Source organism: Lolium rigidum, chromosome 3 (assembly GCF_022539505.1).
Source record: "Lolium rigidum isolate FL_2022 chromosome 3, APGP_CSIRO_Lrig_0.1, whole genome shotgun sequence".
Classification (NCBI taxonomy): domain Eukaryota; kingdom Viridiplantae; phylum Streptophyta; class Magnoliopsida; order Poales; family Poaceae; genus Lolium; species Lolium rigidum.
The window spans coordinates 351,645,007-351,663,893 of record NC_061510.1 but is presented as its reverse complement, the minus strand read 5'-3'; the positions used below and the strand labels follow the sequence as shown (position 1 = coordinate 351,663,893).

Sequence of the window (18,887 nt, the reverse complement as noted above, 5' to 3'; positions counted from 1 at the left end):
CGCCATTTCTTCAGAAGGGGGACAGATGATGTAGATTCAGTAGACATACACCCCAGGATCAGTTCATTCATGTCCATGCAATTCAAAGAAGTTCCCCTTTCAAGGGGTTCAGCTTCATCAGGTACTCCTCCAGGATCCATCAAACTGGAATGTTTGTCCAACCAAAGCACCTTCCAGCTTCCAATCAACATCTCGATTCTTGTTAACATCTCCCTGACACGCAGCCATCTTAGTACCTGAAAGCACATTCCGTTACACACAGTCCACAATGTCCAAAGTGCAGCAGAGGTAATATAGATCACTGGATTGTTATTTTCACTAACCCACTATGTGGCAACAAAGAGACCAAGTCTAACCATATATATGGAACACTCACTGAGACGCAGTTCTGCAGAGAGTAAGCTTAAGATTTACCCCATCCCAAGCATCAGCAACCCTTCAACAATGAATATCGGTAATCCGTGTCATACATATTCCATAGTCTCAGATTTGATGAGTACCGAACAATGAAACGAGATGATGATAACTCACCAGCCAGAACACCACTTCGTCCGCCTTAGCTCTACCAATGGCCATAGAACCTGCCTTCTGAGAGGTCGATGCCCCCATGCCACACCGATGGTTTTGGCATGGGGGCAAGTGGAGCCAGGACACAGCAATATGAAACTCTAGAACCCTTCTTAGAATCTGAGACTCTCCCGTATATTTGGTTCCTAAATTGGTGATCATATTTGGTTTCTCTTAAGTCTCTCACAAGATATATACATATGCTCATATCCATGAATTTAAGCTATCTGCATAAGCCCAATTGGATAGATGGTGCAAAACTACAACTATTTCACACTGGAATGGGAAAAGAAAAGAAAAAAGAACAGCTTCATGTTGGAACGACCCAAAAGCTCCAACATGTACTGAAATTATTAATTTCTTCCAAACATGGACACACCGCTAGAGTAAATAAACATGATTTCATGGCAAAGAAGATGCAAGGATCACCGTCACATACATCACAGACAATGAGAACATTTAAATTAGTTAGGTTCGCACTGAAAAATATCACTCAAAATATGAGTTCAGATATCACTGTCACTACATCCAAAAGCAATTCCAGTGAGATTTGGCAACTAAGTAGGTAAACTTTTATTTCCACCATCATGAGTAATGGGATATATGGAAAATAAAACATCCACGCTGTCTCTACAAATTAGCTCAGCTCTTAGTGTTCAGCCATATTACTAAACATACAAAGAACAAAATGCTTTTACCAATTCAACCTAACAACAAGAGAAAGATAAGTATACCAGTTTAAATTGAGCATCGTCATGTGCTTACGAGCTATTTCAATCTTATAATTGCCAACCAAAGAGAAGAACAAAATAAACTTTTTTTTGATATACTGGAGTTCAGAGAAATCTGGGACGCAAACTGAGTGTTGAAATTCAAGCAGAGCTCCAGAAAATTCACTATGGTGTACACCTCAGCCATGGTAGGGTCAATCCACCTAAAGAGCATGTGTCCACCAAATATCGTCAGACTGAATTCTTGAGCAGTAAAAAATCCAAAAGCCACACGTCCACACCATTTTAGCACTCATCAGATAGATATAGGACCTCCGATGACACATCAATGTTAACAAAAAAAACATTGAATCAGTTATTCTGTGCAGCTAACCAATCAGTTGTATTTTCAATATGCATAAGGGATGACAATATACTACTTGACTAATTACAGAAAACCAATCAACGTGGTCAGAGCCAACCAAACAGGATAGCATGCAATGTATTACCAAATCACCTTTAGGGACAAGGCCATCCAGCGTGTGCCGGAGCTGCACCAGAGTGGCAGGAATGGCAATAGAAACCCCATACATTTATAATCCACACAGCAACGAATTTTTAAAGCCTGAAACGACACCAGAAAACTCAGATTAGACAAGCAAGATCAAAGCCTACAAGAGAAAGATATGGAGCAGATGGAAAGGATCGTGAGATGCTCACCTTGGCATCTAGGCATCGGCTGAGCTCGCCCTCAAGTGAGTGCATGAGGTCTCGCATCTAGCCTTCACACATGGTCTGCGGTGCCTGGGTTGTGCGTCCCCAACGCCATGGTGCCTGGGAGGAGCACGTAGGAGTCTGGCGGCGAGGGTCGAGCGACGGGCGTGGGCAGGCGTCGCCCGGACGGCGTCCTCCATGAGAATATCTCACAGGTGGCGCCGATGCCACATATCGTACACCCGTTGTGCGCGCCGCTGGGCACCATTGTACACCACCACCAGCCGCTCGAGACCTGATATGAGAACATCGTCACGTTATATTTATTTGCCAAAAGTTCCAAGCAGAGATAAGTCAAAAATATGTCCACGATAAGATGCCTTGCTATTGTAAATCTGCATGCACTGTTTGCAGAGGCTAAGGTTCTGATTTTAGTATTACAGAAAATCTATTACTAAGAGATGACAAGGAAAGTGCGACCCAGTTGACAAATGATGAAAGCCTCTTCTATACATGCTCCACCAAGTCCGAGCCAAGCTGTGGATGGGAGACAAAGGAGGATGGCAGGGAGTCATCAACGCCAGTGCCATGGCCAGTCCAAGCCAAGCTGCCTCCCTCACTGGCATCCACGGATCTCCGCCTTCTCTGACCGGTGACGCACATTACAATAGTACATAAGTTAATACATGAAAAGTTGTCCTTTTCCAGCATACATGTTGACCTCAGTCTCAACTAAATCAAGTAAATGACAAAAAGAGTAGTTGCTAGTGTACCTGAATCCAGTATTGTGTGGGGGTCACAATCCATAACAAAGATGTTGTACAACCTAATAGCCAGAAACAATATCGTCAAATCCTGGGACTTGAGTGATACTCCTGAAAACAATATAAGAAAAAAAAACTTGAGCAAGTCAGAGCATGGGCAAGAAACTACACAACCATAAACATGGACAAACGATAGGAAGGGAAAAAATAATGTATCTTAGAATTGTGTTGTTTGCATACAATGATACGCTAGTTAGTCAGATTGCACTAATTTTAAAACTTTACTATCAGAGACAGGTGAGAAGGTGATTAAGTGACCATAAAAATAAACCACTGCTTGTTTTGAAGATGCAAAATAAGATACATAAGCACATACAACTATTAGTTGCAATAACCTTATATTGAGCTCCTTGTAGGTGATTTATACTATTAGTTCATAGTAATAATATATAGAAATCAAACTTGCGGCGAAAGAACAAAATGCAGTAGGAGACCTCCACAAATTTTATCTCACTTGCAATCATTCAAGGGATGATCGCTATTGACTACATGGTAAATGCAGTAGGAGACCTCCACAAATTTTATCTCACTTGCAATCATTCAAGGGATGATCGCTATTGACTACATGGTAGGCAGCAATAGCCTCAAATCAATACACTAAAAAGGAAGCAACTGAGAAGTGAGAAGGCTCAGAACAACACTATATGCAGCCCTTGAAAATGTAAATGGGTCCAAGGGGGTGTAGGAGAACCAACTCTGTGTTTGATTAGGGAGACAATTAATAACCAGTTAAAAGACCTGTAGGAGAAATGACCAATCCCTAACATGGCAAGCATCCAAGCGAGAAAGTTGCCGAACCACATGGCATTGATCTCGAGTAGTGCCACTGCTGGCAGTACGCCTGACTCTGCCTTACCACCAACTGCCCCCACCATGTCCTGATTGCCATAACCCCAGGCATATGAGGGAATGCAAGGGAGGACCAGCGAGGCCTAAATCAAGAGATGGTTTATGAGAGTAGCCTTGAGACACAGAAAAATTGTACCCATGGCATGAAAGAAATAGCATAGGGCGAAGTGCGGACCTGGGTAGCTGTGAGTGTATCATCATGGGTTGGCGGCCTTGTCCTCTCCGATGGCTTCGACAAGGGGGCAAGGGGAGAGCCGTAGGCCCGCAGCAAGGGAGCCGACTCAACCATGCTCCAAGCAGCAACTGCAAGTATTGTACAAAACATCATAAAAAATATAATTTCGGTGTTACAAAAGTTTCAGAAGATCATCTCAATCTTGTGAGCTCCTATGCCACAATAGATTTTAGCTGTGCTAACTGCTAAGATGAGCAATGAACTAAGCCATTGTCACCAGACCACTCATGTAATTTGCATCACAAATCAGTTTCACCAACTTGTACTGCAACAATAGTATTGGAAACTGATACGTCCAATTTGCATCACTATTTTATATCATAATTTGCTGTTATTCATTGATATATTTCATATTGGGACACAATACTTATGTTATTTCATCTATTTTGCATGTTTCATGATTATTTGGAGATTGAGCACCGGAGCCGGATTACTGCTGGAAAAAGCACCGTCAGGATGCGATATTTCGGAAGATCAACTGTGGAAGGAAGTTTTACAGAAAATCCTATTTTTCTAGATGACGGAGGAAGCCAGAAGGGGGAGCCAGCTGGACCCAGGGTGGGCCCACACCATAGGGTGGGCCGCGCCACCATGTGGTGTGGGGCCCCCTCGGCCTCTTTCGCCTCCTTTTCTTCGCGAAACCCTTCGTCCCGAAGACCTAAGCCACAGAGGAATCCTCACGAAGGGTTACAACCGCCTCTGCGGGGCGGAGAACACCGGAGAGAAAAGAGCTCTCCGGCGGGCAGGAATCCGCCGGGGAAATTCCCTCCCGGAGGGGAAATCGACGCCATCGTCACCGCCATCGAGCTGGACATCATCTCCATTATCATCATCATCATCTCCACCATCATCACCGCCATCTCCACCGCTGGACATCGTCACCGCTGTAGCAATTTGGGTTTGATCTTGATTGTTTGATAGGGGAAACTCTCCCGATACTGATTTCTACTTGTTGTTTATGCTATTGAGTGAAACCATTGAACCAAGGTCTATGTTCAGATTGTTATTCATCATCATATCACCTCTGATCATGTTCCATATGATGTCTCGTGAGTAGTTCGTTTGGTTCTTGAGGACATGGGTGAAGTCTAATTGTTAGTAGTGAACTATGGTTGAGTAATATTCAATGTTATGATATTTAAGTTGTGGTGTTATTCTTCTAGTGGTGTCGTGTGAACGTCGACTACACGACACTTCACCATTTATGGGCCTAGGGGAATGCATCTTGTACTCGTTTGCCAATTGCGGGGTTGCCGGAGTGACGAAACCTAAACCCCCGTTGGTATATCGATGCGGGAGGGATCGCGGGATCTCGAGTTTAAGGCTGTGGTTAGATTTATCTTAATTACTTTCTTGTAGTTGCGGATGCTTGCAAGGGGTATAATCACAAGTATGTATTAGTCCTAGGAAGGGCGGTACATTAGCACAGGTTCACCCACACAACACTTATCAAAACAATGAAGATTAATCAATGTATGTAGCGAAAGCACTAGACTAAAATCCCGTGTGTCCTCGAGAACGTTTGGTCATTATAAGTAAACAAACCGGCTTGTCCTTTGTGCTAAAAAGGATTGGGCCACTCGCTGCAATTATTTCTCTCGCATTTTACTTACTCGTACTTTATTCATCTGTTACATCAAAACCCCCGAATACTTTTACGTGAGCATTTACGGTGAATCCTTCATCGAAACTGCTTGTCAACACCTTCTCGCTCCTCGTTGGGATCGACATTCTTACTTATCGAAGATACTACGATACACCCCCTATACTTGTGGGTCATCAAGACTATTTTCACGGCGCCGTTGCCGGGAGTGAAGCGCTATTGGTAAGTGGAATTGGTAAGGAAAACCTTTCTTGTTTGTGCTGATTTTATTTCTGCCTGCTGCTATAAGTCATTATGGAGAGATCTTCTCTTCAATTTCTATTTGGGAAATCTACTACTACTGCAACGGTAGTGGATGAGGCGCCAGGTGAGGAAGTGATACCATATAAAATACCTACGAAAATTATTGAACATGTTATGGATAACCGCTATGAAGGGGATGGAACTGTCCATCCCGGTGATCATTTACTGTTTTTGCATGAATTATGCGGGTTATTCAAATGTGCAGGTATTGCTATGAATGAAGTTAGGAAGAAACTATTCTCTATATCGTCTGTCCGGTAAAGCGGCGCATTGGTATAAATTGTCTGAAGAATGGTGATTCTCTTGACTGGGAGGACATTGTGCCTTTATTCTATTACAAATTTTATCCTCCAAGTGAAATTCACAAAGATCGGAACCGCATATATAATTTCTGGCCTCATGATGGAGAGAGTATTGCCCAAGCTTGGGGGAGATTGAAGTCTTTAATGCTCAAATGCCCCATTCATGAGCTTCCCGGTAATATTATTATTGATAATTTCTATGCAAGACTTTCTTTTCAAGACAAGACCTTGCTGGATACCTCTTGTTCCGGATCATTTACACGCAATAAAGAAGAGTTTAAAAGGGACCTTCTTGATCGGATCCAAGAAAATACCGAAGGTTGGGAGAACGACAAAGATAGAGAATCGGGTATAATTTATGATTATAAATGCATTGAAGCTTTTATGGATACTCGATACATTTCGTAATATGAGTGCTACATATGGTCTTGATTCTCAAGTTGCTGCAAACCTTTATAAAGCTTTTGCCTCTCATTATGAATTGCCTAAGAAGAATTTTGATAAGTATCATGAACCGTACAAAGATAAAATTGATTCATCTATTAATAAATGTGTTGTAATTGAAACTGCTGATCGTGTTATTCCTGAAGCTTATATTGAAAAAACTCCTTTTCCTGCTAAAATGAAAGAGTACTCTGTTATAAATAGTGCGGTTCATAAAAGTGAAAAGAAACCTAGAGAACCTGAAGAACAAATAAAAGTTGAACCTCGTTGTTGCCATAGTTAAAGATCTTGTGACTCGAAAATGTAGAGGATGGTCATATTATTTTCTCGTGAAGATGCTTCTAATATTGTTTCACATCCTAATAAACCCAAACAAGCTAGTGTTCCTATGCTATCTATTAAAATTGGTGATCATTGCTATTATGGTTTATGTGATATTGGTGCAAGTGTTAGTGCTATACCTTATGAGCTTTACACGGAGATTATGCACGAAATTGATTCTTGTGAACTTGAAGATATTGATGTGGTTATTCAGCTGGCTAATAGAGAAACTATTTCTCCAATTGGTATTGTTCGAGATGTGGAAGTTCTATGTGGTAAGATTAAATATCCTGCCGACTTTTTGGTACTTGGTTCTGCTGCTAGCGATTATTGTCCTATCATTTTTGGTAGACCTTTTCTAAATACTTGTGGAGCTATTATAGATTGCAAGAAAGAGAAAATTTTGACTAAATTTGCTGGTGAATCTTATGAGTTTAACTTCTCTAAATTTACTAAAACTCCTTATAAAGCTGATTTGCCTAGTAATGATTTTAAAATGGAGCGAGTGTGCATCTATTGTTCTTGTTCCTAATAATCCTTTGCAGCAACATTTGGAGGATAGCGAGAGTGAAGTTTTTAGGAAAGAAAGAGATGAGCTTGAGGAGATTTTTCTTCGCCAACCTATTCTCGAGAATGATTTACCGGTGGAAGACTTGGGTACAACACCGCCACCAAAGGAAGATCCTGTTTTTGATTTAAAGCCTTTGCCCGATAATCTTAAATATGCTCATATTGATGATAAGAAAATATATCCTGTTATTATTAGTTCTAAGCTTACAGAGTTTGAAGAAGAAAGATTATTGCAAATATTGAAGAAACACCGAGGTGCTATTGGCTATACTCTTGATGACTTGAAGGGGATTTCTCCCTCTATTTGCCAACATGCCATTAATATGGAAGATGATGCGAAGCCTGTTGTTGAACCTCAGCGTCGTCTAATTCCCAAGATGAAGGATGTGGTAAGAAATGAGTTTTGTAGAGATGTGAAGAAACTAACCTTGTTCTTAATTGGGAGAAATGCCACTTTATGGTTAATGAAGGAATTGTATTGGGACATAAAATTTCCGAGAGAGGTATTGAAGTTGATAGAGCTAAAGTTGAAGCTATTGAGAAGATGCCCTATCCAAGGGATGTTAAAGGTATTCGTAGTGTTCTTGGTCATGCTGGGTTTTATAGGAGATTCATTAAAGATTTCTCCAAGATTTCAAAACCTCTTACTAATCTTCTTCAAAAAGATGTACCTTTTGTTTTTGATGATGATTGTAAGGAAGCTTTTGAAACTCTAAAGAAAGCCTTAACAACTGCTCCTATAGTTGAACCTCCCGATTGGAATTTACCATTTGAAATTATGTGTGATGCTAGTGATTTTGCTTGTAGGCGCTGTTCTTGGACAACGAGTAGATAAAAAATTAAATGTTATTCATTATGCTAGCAAAACTCTTGATGCTGCTCAAAGAAATTATGCTACTACTGAAAAAGAATTGTTAGCTGTAGTCTTTGCTTGTGATAAATTTAGATCTTATATTGTTGATTCAAAAGTTACAATTCATACCGATCATGCTGCAATTAGATACCTTATGACAAAGAAAGATGCTAAGCCGAGGCTTATTAGATGGGTACTTCTTTTGCAAGAATTTGATTTACATATTGTAGATAGGAAAGGTGCTGATAATCCTCTTGCTGATAATTTGTCTAGATTGGAAAATATTGCTTATGATCCTGTTCCCGTTAATGATAGTTTTCCAAATGAACAATTGGCTGTAATAAAGGTGAGCTCGCGAGACAGGTCCTTGGTATGCTCGATTATGCTAACTTTATTGTTTCCAAGTACTTGCCTCCAACCTTTTCAGCTCAGCGAGAGGAGGAAATTCTTTTATGACTTGAGGCATTATTTTTGGGATGACCCACACTTATATAAAGAAGGAGTGGATGGTATTATGCGAAGGTGTGTTCCCGAATATGAACAACAAGAGATATTGAGTAAATGTCATGGCAGTGCTTATGGAGGACATCACGCCGGAGATAGAACCGCACAAAAGGTTCTACAATCAGGTTTTTATTGGCCAACTCTCTTCAAAGATGCAAGGAAGTTTATTTTATCTTGTGATGAATGTCAAAGGGTTGGTAATATCTCCAGACGCAATGAAATGCCTATGAATTATACTCTTGTTATTGAACCGTTTGATTGTTGGGGATTTGACTTCATGGGACCTTTTCCCTCTTCAGAAGGTAACACGCATATACTTGTTGTTGTTGATTATGTTACTAAATGGGTGGAAGCCATACCTACAAAAAGTGCTGATGGTGAGACCTCTTTAAAAATGCTTTTAGATATTATTTTTCCTAGATTTGGAGTACCTAGATATATTATGACTGATGGAGGTTCTCATTTTATTCATGGAGGTTTTAGAAAGACTCTTGCTAGGTATGGTATTAATCATAGAATTGCTTCTGCTTATCACCCTCAAAGTAGTGGTCAAGTAGAATTATCAAATAGAGAAATTAAATCTATTTTGGGAAAGACTGTTAATAAATCTAGAAAGAATTGGACTAGTAAATTGAGAGACGCACTATGGGCTTATAGAACTGCTTATAAAAACCCCATGGGAATGTCACCTTATAAAATGGTTTACGGAAAAGCTTGTCATTTACCTTTAGAACTAGAACACAAAGCTTATCGGGCCGTTAGAGAATTAAATAAAGATCCTAAACTTGCCGGTGATAAGAGGTTGCTACAATTAAGTTCTCTAGATGAATGGAGAAGTGAAGCTTATGAAAATGCTAAACTCTTTAAATAAAAAGTTAAAAAATGGCATGATAGAAGGATCATCGAAAGAGAATTTAATATTGGGGATAAAGTCCTATTGTATCGGTCTCGTCTCAGATTCTTTGCAGGGAAATTACTCTCGAAATGGGAAGGACCATATGTTGTCGAGGAGGTGTATCGTTCAGGAGCAATTAAGATTAGCTCTCTCCAAGGCAATGCTACGCAAGTGGTGAATGAACAAAGACTCAAGCATTATATCTCAGGTGATTCTTATAATGTTGATGTTGATATTATTCGAGTGGAAACACCGGAGGCTTTCATCAAAGGACAAATTGACAGTCCGCCAGAACTCGACTTTGAATAGGTAACAGTACTGGTAATGAAAAGTTCGCGATTTACTTTCCGAACATTATTTCTGTTGTTTTTGGAAAATATGAAAAATTACGAGTTCGAAACGGAGTGGAAAGGACGCACGAGGGCGTGCCACCACAGGCCGGCGCGGCCTGGCCTGGGCCCGCGCCACCCTGTGGTCTGGCCGCCTCGTCGCCCCTTTCCGACTCTGGTTCGATCTGGTACTTTCCGTTTGTTTCGAAAAATTTTACTATAAAATCCCCCGGACCCCTGGAGGTCCGTATATCGTTTTCTCGACGTGTTTTGTTTCGAGCTGTTTCTGCCAGGATCTGTTTTCAATCTAGGAGTACCATGGCCTCCGACAACAAGGGCAAAGGGCCTTCGAAGGAAGAAGTGAAAATGGTGTCGTCAAAGCAAGAGCAACAAGCTGTGGGGAGTAAGCAAGTCTTGGTGGGATCTGTTGATACTCGTCGTTCTTTCTCTTATAACTTGCAGGGACCCTTACCCCCTGCTCTCGGCCTCGACTCTTTCCCCTGCGCTGGAAGAAGCTCGCGGACTACCGATGAGTTTTGCGGTCAATACCGGGCTCTAAGAAGAGAAGTGGAGATACTCAGGGAGGAGAATTACCGACTCCGTAGAATGCTGGGATATTACTTGATGCCCGTCACAGGTTCGCCATCACCGACTTCGGATAACAATGAATCTCTTCGAGACTTAGTGCAGATTTGCCAAGCTGAGAAGCTGAAGCTGAAGGAGATCTGTAAGAAGCGCATGAGGGATTCGTCACCACCATCACCAAAGGAGTAATCCATCATCGGTATTGGCATCCCCTTGGTTTGTTCCAAGCTTGGGGGAGTGCCGCGGTATCACATTATCATTACCTTTTACTTTTTACTATCAAGTAGTGTCATATCATGAGTAGGGAAGTTATCGTATGAGATGGGTTGCGGTGTGGAAGTATCTCTCCTTTAGTTTGTCTATGTATCCCTTGGTGTGAGTTATCGTTATGGAATATTAATGAGAAGTCTTATCATTTACATATTGCACACCTTATTTTAGTTTGCAATTTCTACTATATGATTGATCTTGATTTTAGTATTGGTACCACTTTGGGAGCATTGAGTTAATCTATTTGGTTTTGGCAAACTTAGCAATGGTCAATAGCAACAACACTTTGAGTTTAAGAAGAATAGAGGAAATACATGTAGAAGATATTATTATCTTTCTTATCAGTCCTTAGCATTAGTATTCTAAAGTTAAAACTGTTTGTGCTTACAAGTAAGATGCATGATTGTTTCTATCACATGTATATTTGTTTGTTTCCCTCAACTCCTATGCTTGCTATTTAACCTTGCTAGCCAAAGACCTCGTACCGAGAGGGAATACTTCTCGTGCATCCAAACCTGAACCCAAACCTATGCCATTTGTGTCCACCATACCTACCTACTACATGGTATTTTCTGCCATTCCAAGTAAATACTTCATGTGCTACCTTTAAACAATTCAAAACTTATTACTCTTTATTTGTGTCAATGTTTTATAGCTCATGAGGAAGTATGTGGTGTTTTATCTTTCAATCTTGTTAGGCAGCCTCCACTAAAGGACTAGTGGCTTCATCCACTTATCCTATAATTTTGCAATAAGAGCTGGCAACGGGGTTCCCAGCCCCAATTAATCAACTTTCATTAATAATTCTCTTCACATGTTTTGCCCCGATTCATCGGTAAGCAACTTAATTTTGCAATAGACACTCCTCCATGGTATGAGATTGTTGGAAGGCACCCGAGGATTCGGTTAGCCATGGCTTGTGTAAGCAAAGGTTGGGGGAGTGTCATCCTTAAATAAACTAAAGTACATGTGTAAACAAAAGAGAAGAGGGATGATCTACCTTGCTGGTAGAGGTAACGTCCTTCATGGGAGCCGCTCTTTGGAGGTTTGTTTGGCAAGGGGGTTAGAGTACCCGCTACCGATCGTTGACAACAACAAACACCTCTCAAAACTTTACTTTTATTCTCTTTATATGATTTCAAAACTGAAAAAGCTCTAGCATATGATTTAATCTCTCGCTTCCTCTGCGAAGGGCCTCGTCTTTTACTTTATGTTGAGTCGATAAACCTATTTCCCTCCATCTCAAGCAAGCATTTGAGTTGTTGTGATCAAACCATTATATTGTGATTTGCTTCATCATGTCTTTACTCTTTCTTGTTTAGTACAAGTTTTACCTGAATGAATATAGCTTTGAAAGTCATCAATGATTAGTATAATTGAGTATGCAAGTTTACCATAAGCTTTATTATAAGAGCGCTGCTCAATAGATAAGTATAATCTGTTAACTGTTCTCTGACCAAGAACAAAGTTTGCCATCACCAATTATGATTTCTTATGCACCTTTATTTGTGATTACCTTATACTTGTTTCAAGATTGAGTTATATGAGGAAGTTGTTTACTATAATGTCTTGTGTCAATGAATATGATGCTTCTTGTCCGTATTTTATTTATCGACTCTTCACTCCATAAACATGTGGACCTGTTTACGAGTTCGGTTTCGCTTGGGGACAAGCGAGGTCTAAGCTTGGGGGAGTTGATACGTCCAATTTGCATCACTATTTTATATCATAATTTGCTGTTATTCATTGATATATTTCATATTGGGACACAATACTTATGTTATTTCATCTATTTTGCATGTTTCATGATTATTTGGAGATTGAGCACCGGAGCCAGGATTCTGCTGGAAAAAGCACCGTCAGGATGCGATATTTCGGAAGATCAACTGTGGAAGGAAGTTTTACAGAAAATCCTATTTTTCTAGATGACGGAGGAAGCCAGAAGGGGGAGCAGCTGGACCCAGGGTGGGCCCACACCATAGGGTGGCGCGGCCCATGGCCTGGCCGCGCCACCATGTGGTGTGGGGCCCCTCGGCCTCTTTCGCCTCCTTTTCTTCGCGAAACCCTTCGTCCCGAAGACCTAAGCCACAGAGGAATCCTCACGAAGGGTTACGGCCGCCTCGGCGGGGCGGAGAACACCAGAGAGAAAAGAGCTCTCCGGCGGGCAGGAATCCGCCGGGGAAATTCCCTCCCGGAGGGGGAAATCGACGCCATCGTCACCGCCATCGAGCTGGACATCATCTCCATCATCATCATCATCATCTCCACCATCATCACCGCCATCTCCACCGCTGGACATCGTCACCGCTGTAGCAATTTGGGTTTGATCTTGATTGTTTGATAGGGGAAACTCTCCCGATACTGATTTCTACTTGTTGTTTATGCTATTGAGTGAAACCATTGAACCAAGGTCTATGTTCATATTGTTATTCATCATCATATCACCTCTGATCATGTTCCATATGATGTCTCGTGAGTAGTTCGTTTGGTTCTTGAGGACATGGGTGAAGTCTAATTGTTAGTAGTGAACTATGGTTGAGTAATATTCAATGTTATGATATTTAAGTTGTGGTGTTATTCTTCTAGTGGTGTCGTGTGAACGTCGACTACACGACACTTCACCATTTATGGGCCTAAGGGAATGCATCTTGTACTCGTTTGCCAATTGCGGGGTTGCCGGAGTGACAGAAACCTAAACCCCCGTTGGTATATCGATGCAGGAGGGATCGCAGGATCTCAGAGTTTAAGGCCGTGGTTAGATTTATCTTAATTACTTTCTTGTAGTTGCGGATGCTTGCAAGGGGTATAATCACAAGTATGTATTAGTCCTAGGAAGGGCGGTACATTAGCACAGGTTCACCCACACAACACTTATCAAAACAATGAAGATTAATCAACTATATGTAGCGAAAGCACTAGACTAAAATCCCGTGTGTCCTCGAGAACGTTTGGTCATTATAAGTAAACAAACCGGCTTGTCCTTTGTGCTAAAAAGGATTGGGCCACTCGCTGCAATTATTTCTCTCGCATTTTACTTACTCGTACTTTATTCATCCGTTACATCAAAACTCCCCGAATACTTTTCTGTGAGCATTTACAGTGAATCCTTCATCGAAACTGCTTGTCAACACCTTCTGCTCCTCGTTGGGATCGACATTCTTACTTATCGAAGATACTACGATACACCCCATATACTTGTGGGTCATCAGAAACTAAGGCCTTTCATATGTACTTTTAGCTGCAGTAGGCAAATTAGCATGATTCTTGATAGTAATTACAAGGAGCCTGCTAGAAGTAGAAATAAGCATTATGTCACATCTATAATAGAACAAAGGATACCAAAAGAGAGAGAAATTAGCATACAATTAAGCATTTTCCTCTAGGAGCCATGATACTTAGAAGTATTTATGTTAACAAACGTAAAAAATCTTTGTGTCTTGGGAATTGAACCGTTGGAGCACAACAGCTGCATTGTGTGAAGTGAAAGAATGGTTTTTTCCAACGCTGGTTAGCAATTGACATAATCCATTTGCACCATGATAAGAAAAGAAGTAATAGCAAGGTCATGCTCACACATTGTTTGTCCCAAAAGCTTCCAAATGTTTTAGTAAGAATATTAATATTATTAATAGAGAATACGACCTATCATAAGAAAAGCTCAGCACTAATTATTTAGAGCTCTTCATTAAATAAATATATCTTTTCTTTTTTAGTAAGCAATGCATCATTAATCCCAAATTTTCACCACTCCTTTTGCATCTGTGTGGACCACCAAACAATATTGAGAACACCACACCAACCGAGCATAAATCATGAATTCCATTGGAGAATTAAAGAAGATCCGGGAGGGAGATGGTATACCTAGTAACAAGCCAGAGACGGCGAGGCTGCTGGCAGGCCACCGGATCGACCGTTGCAAACACGCCACAAGGCCGCACCACCTCCTCACTGTGCATCATTGGCACAAGAAATCTCGCTGACATCTCCTGGCTGAGGGAGGAGATGAAGGAGCACCAACTCCTCGCAATCAATCTGTTGTGTTTGTTGTAGCTTATTACTGCAGAAATAAGGAGAAAGTGAATAACACAAACAAGCTTAGTCAAACACAGAAAGCAACAACCTTCTATCAGCATTCAACAGTAATGTTTAACTGAAAATCTAATCAATGTAAACTCTTTATCCTGCAAAGAAATTGTGTTGACTCTTTATCCTGAATATTTTAACCAGATAATCGTCCTATCATGAATATTTCAACAGTATATTATATGGATGATAACAATATGTTAACCATGACAAAACAAATATTGGGAAACAGTTTCCTACGTACCCTAGCCTACTTGCACTCACTAATTGGCGTTGCATTTCATTTTGTATCCTACCCGATATACTAATTGGTGTTGCATTTCATTTTGTATCCTACCCGATATTTTAACCAGATAATCGTCCTATCATGAAGGTGTCATGAACCAGAAATGCTTCAAGCAACTTTGTAAGTTTTTGGGACATAGTCTGTGAGGTACATCTTCTGTCTCTTGAGCCATTCGCCATACGGGTGATCTTTCAAGTATAGTTCCTTAATTAAGTGCATCATCATGTAGCTCAGTATCAATTCCTACAGGTATTATAATCACACAAAAAATAAGTTTGAAAAAAAAATTGGCAAAAGAAAATTGGTAAACAAAATAAAACATCCACTGCAACCAAAGCCCTCGCGCATCTGATCAGAATCCTCGTCATATGCAATTTCTCCATAGATTTGCAAACATAGCAAATCTACACAAGTTGAACAAGATGCACCTCATCACTTTTTTTAGAGTAAATTAACAGGCGATCAGCACGGAGCTTACATGTGGCATTGAAGCTATTGTCCTCATTTTCTTCCAGGAGCAGTCCGTCACCGCACAAAGTGCCTTGCTTGGCCAGCAGCTGCTGCACGGGGAGCCAAAAAAATAGAGCAGCAAGAATGAATCAGTACACATACATTTCATCAAACAGTTCACACGCAAGATCTTAAAGTAGAAACAAATCGAAAGAAAAAGCCTAAAAGAGAGATCAGGAGCATATAGAAAGAATGATTGAGAGGTGCTCACCATGGCGTCACAGGAACGGGCGACCGTGCATCCCAGAGTGTGTTCCAAAGTGTGCTGCTGCATGGCCCGTCCCCAACGCAGTAGTGCCTACCACCACCGCTGCCGCGTCCAGCCGCTGCCGGTGCTCCGGCCATTGGGGAAATGCTGAGATAAAGTCAAGAAATGTTATTTAAATATATGGTCTAGAAATAAGAAATATAGTGTACATACCGGAAAAGCAAAAAGGTTAAATGGAAGAACCAGTCTGACATGTGACTGGTCCAAAACCTGGGGAGTGCTGCATATGGTCAGATTTGCCCTCGTCTCGTTCTATCCATAGAAAAACCTGCGGCTCATATAAAATCCAGGATTTCTTGATATCAAGTAGTAGCAACCTGGCCATATCTACAAAGGAGTTAAGAGAGCACCCCGGACAGTCATCACATGGCTCAGCCTCCGAGTAAACCGATGGACGCGATCGAAGGCCGATCTCGGCAGCTTCATCTCTTCATCAATCAGCGGTAAATCACCTCCAGCCACTGGTCACCTTGGCTCAGAGGAATGGAGTTGGCAGGAGATCCCTCCTTACTCTGCTGGCATCAGCTGCGGCCATACCCGAGGCTAGTGAATCAAGAAAGGCCCTATTGCAAGGTATGTGAGCATATGGTCCGATTTTTCGGGTCTACAGATAACCGTTATTTGTGGCCGGTTTGCTGTTCACCTTGGGTAGATAAATTATTCTTCCTGCATATGTAGATTATGTGAAGAGATCAAAGGAAAACAAAGAAAAGAACGACAAGGAGGTATGTGGCCTACATTCGATATTTTTCCTTGGAAATCTCATTCATGGCTACTGGAAGAAGCCTTTTGCTATTGTTTTGAGTTGATAATCTATATGCACTTCTCTATCAAATCATGAGCTCTTTTCAAAATACACATTTGGGTCCATATGTTCCCATTTCATTGTTTCGGTTGATTTAATACTATTGTCCCCTTGCTTTTTCATTTTTCATGAAAATCTTGAGGGAGGTTTGACCTGTGCTGTAATTTACTACCCTTGTTCGTAGTACAGGTTCAAGTTTCTTGGTGTTGGAGTAGATGCCTCTGATTTAAATAGGGAACCTTCTGCCACATACAAACTCAACCTACATAGTTAAATGCAGCTATCATTGTATTTTAAGTCTCAGACGAATTCAACTGCAGCCTCTATACAATGTCAGTTTTATGACTATATATAAGTTTACTGGAGCTACAAATTGATTGAGAAGAGAGCTTTCGCTGTGGTTGCAACTAATTTTGTGCTGCTCTCATATTCCAGAGGCTGGATGACTTCTACAAGAGGAATTACAAAGATTATTTTGGTTTCATGGAAAACTCGGTTAGAGAGAAGAAAGAGGAGGAGCTCACGGAGTCGGAGAAAGGAATTCTCGCGTGGCTAGGCTTCGCGGAGAGCCCGCCATCAGCTCCACCGCGCGGTCACCTTGCGCTGCTGCAGCTCGCAGCCGCACCGCGGCGCGCCTGGCCTCCCCAGCACGGCGAGGAGCTCCCAGGGAGCCCGCCCGCTTCCGCGCCGCCTCCTCCCGCTAGACCTCGGCCAGGAGCGCCTCCTCCTCCGCTTCCACCGAGGACAGCACCGCCGCCGCCTCGACCCCGCCGCCACGCCCTGCACACGCACGCCCACACCAAGGCCGGCGCCGCTCGCGCTTGACTCGTGGGAGAGTGCCCTCTCACGCTTCTCCAGCGCCTTGGGAGTGGCCTCTCCGGCCTCACGTGTTATTTTGTGATCCAAATTCATATACTAAAGGGAGGCTAACTTCTGACGAGCGGAGCGAGGCCCGTCGCCGGAGCGAGGCCTCACGGATCGTTGCCACCGCCTATTTATATTCCCTGTAAGCCGCCGTTAGGGTTATCATCGCATCATTGTACACCCACGGCGTTTGTAAACACCACCGAAATAGTGAAGTTTTGCTGGCTGGCGCCCGTGGTTTTTTCCCTTGTGTGTTGCAAGGGTTTTCCACGTTAAAATCTCGTGTCCCCTGCAGTGTTTTACTTTTCGTTCTTCGTTTATTGTGCATCTCAATTATAACAAGTGGTATCAGAGCCCGTGTTCTTTGGATCTAGGGTTTACGAGATGTCGTCACCGAAGTTCGATCTACCGCAGCTGGACTACACCACGAGATTTGCTTTGTGGCAAGTGAAGATGAGGGCGATTCTCGCCCAATCTTCGGATCCGGATGAAGCGATCGATGCTTTCGGCGAGAAAGCGAAGGATACCTGGACCGATGCGGAGAAGCGGAAAGACCGTAAGGCTTTATCGTTGATTCAACTCCATCTCGTCCAATAATATTCTGCAGGAAGTGCCTGCAGGAGAAAACCACCGCCGAGTTATGGGTCAAACTAGAGGAGATCTGTTTGTCCAAGGATCTCACGGGCGGATTGCACGTGAAGATGAAGTCTGTTCTCGCATAAGTTGCAAGAGGGAGGTTCGGTAATGAATCACCTATCTTCCCGGAAAGAGATTGTTTCGATTTGCAGTCTATAGAAGTTAAGTATGAGGATGAGGATTTAGGTCTTCTTCTTTTATGCTCGCTGCCTAATTCTTTCGGTAATTTTCGTGACACCATATTATTGAGCCGCGACAAACTAACTCTCGCGGAAGTTTATGATGCTCTCCAACAAAAGGAGAAAATGAAATCTATGGTGCAGGCTGAAAGTTCGTCCTCCAAGGCGGAGGCGTTAGAGGTCCGTGGCAGGACCGAGCAGCGAGATAACTACTACCACAACAACGAGAGATAAGAGCAAGGGCGATAGAGGTCGCTCAAAGTCCAAAGGACGTGACAAGTTCTGCAGGTATTGTAAGAAATCTAGCCACAATATTGATGATTGTTGGAAGCTGCAGAACAAGGAGAAAAGGAACGGAACTTACCAACCGAAAAATAA

General features: G+C 42.0%; 2 protein-coding genes across 3 annotated transcripts; one reads left to right on the top strand and one right to left on the bottom strand.

Annotated features, from left to right (window-relative positions):
* Window positions 1–2,692: 2,692 nt before the first annotated feature.
* On the bottom strand, window positions 2,693–16,298 carry LOC124704067. 2 transcript variants are annotated; one of them, XR_007003459.1, is made up of 6 exons: window positions 15,969–16,298; window positions 15,726–15,807; window positions 14,740–14,935; window positions 3,840–3,967; window positions 3,614–3,747; window positions 2,693–2,866 (listed from the first exon to the last, which is right to left on the bottom strand). XR_007003459.1 is itself a non-coding variant. In XM_047236308.1 (5 exons), exons 1-4 carry the CDS (start codon window positions 16,029–16,031, stop codon window positions 3,946–3,948), a joined length of 363 nt encoding a protein of 120 aa, XP_047092264.1. In that variant the 5' UTR covers window positions 16,032–16,298; the 3' UTR covers window positions 2,693–2,866; window positions 3,614–3,945. The 2 variants fall into 2 exon arrangements, 1 of the variants encoding a protein (XP_047092264.1); XM_047236308.1 differs by having other exon boundaries at window positions 3,614–3,967.
* A 128-nt stretch (window positions 16,299–16,426) lies between these two features.
* LOC124697220 (actin cytoskeleton-regulatory complex protein PAN1-like) lies at window positions 16,427–17,655 on the top strand (the record flags this gene model as incomplete). Its single annotated transcript, XM_047229843.1, has 3 exons — window positions 16,427–16,598; window positions 16,704–16,750; window positions 17,266–17,655. Coding segments are annotated over 3 exons (609 nt in total), but the record flags the coding sequence as incomplete, so codon positions are not given.
* Window positions 17,656–18,887: the final 1,232 nt, after the last annotated feature.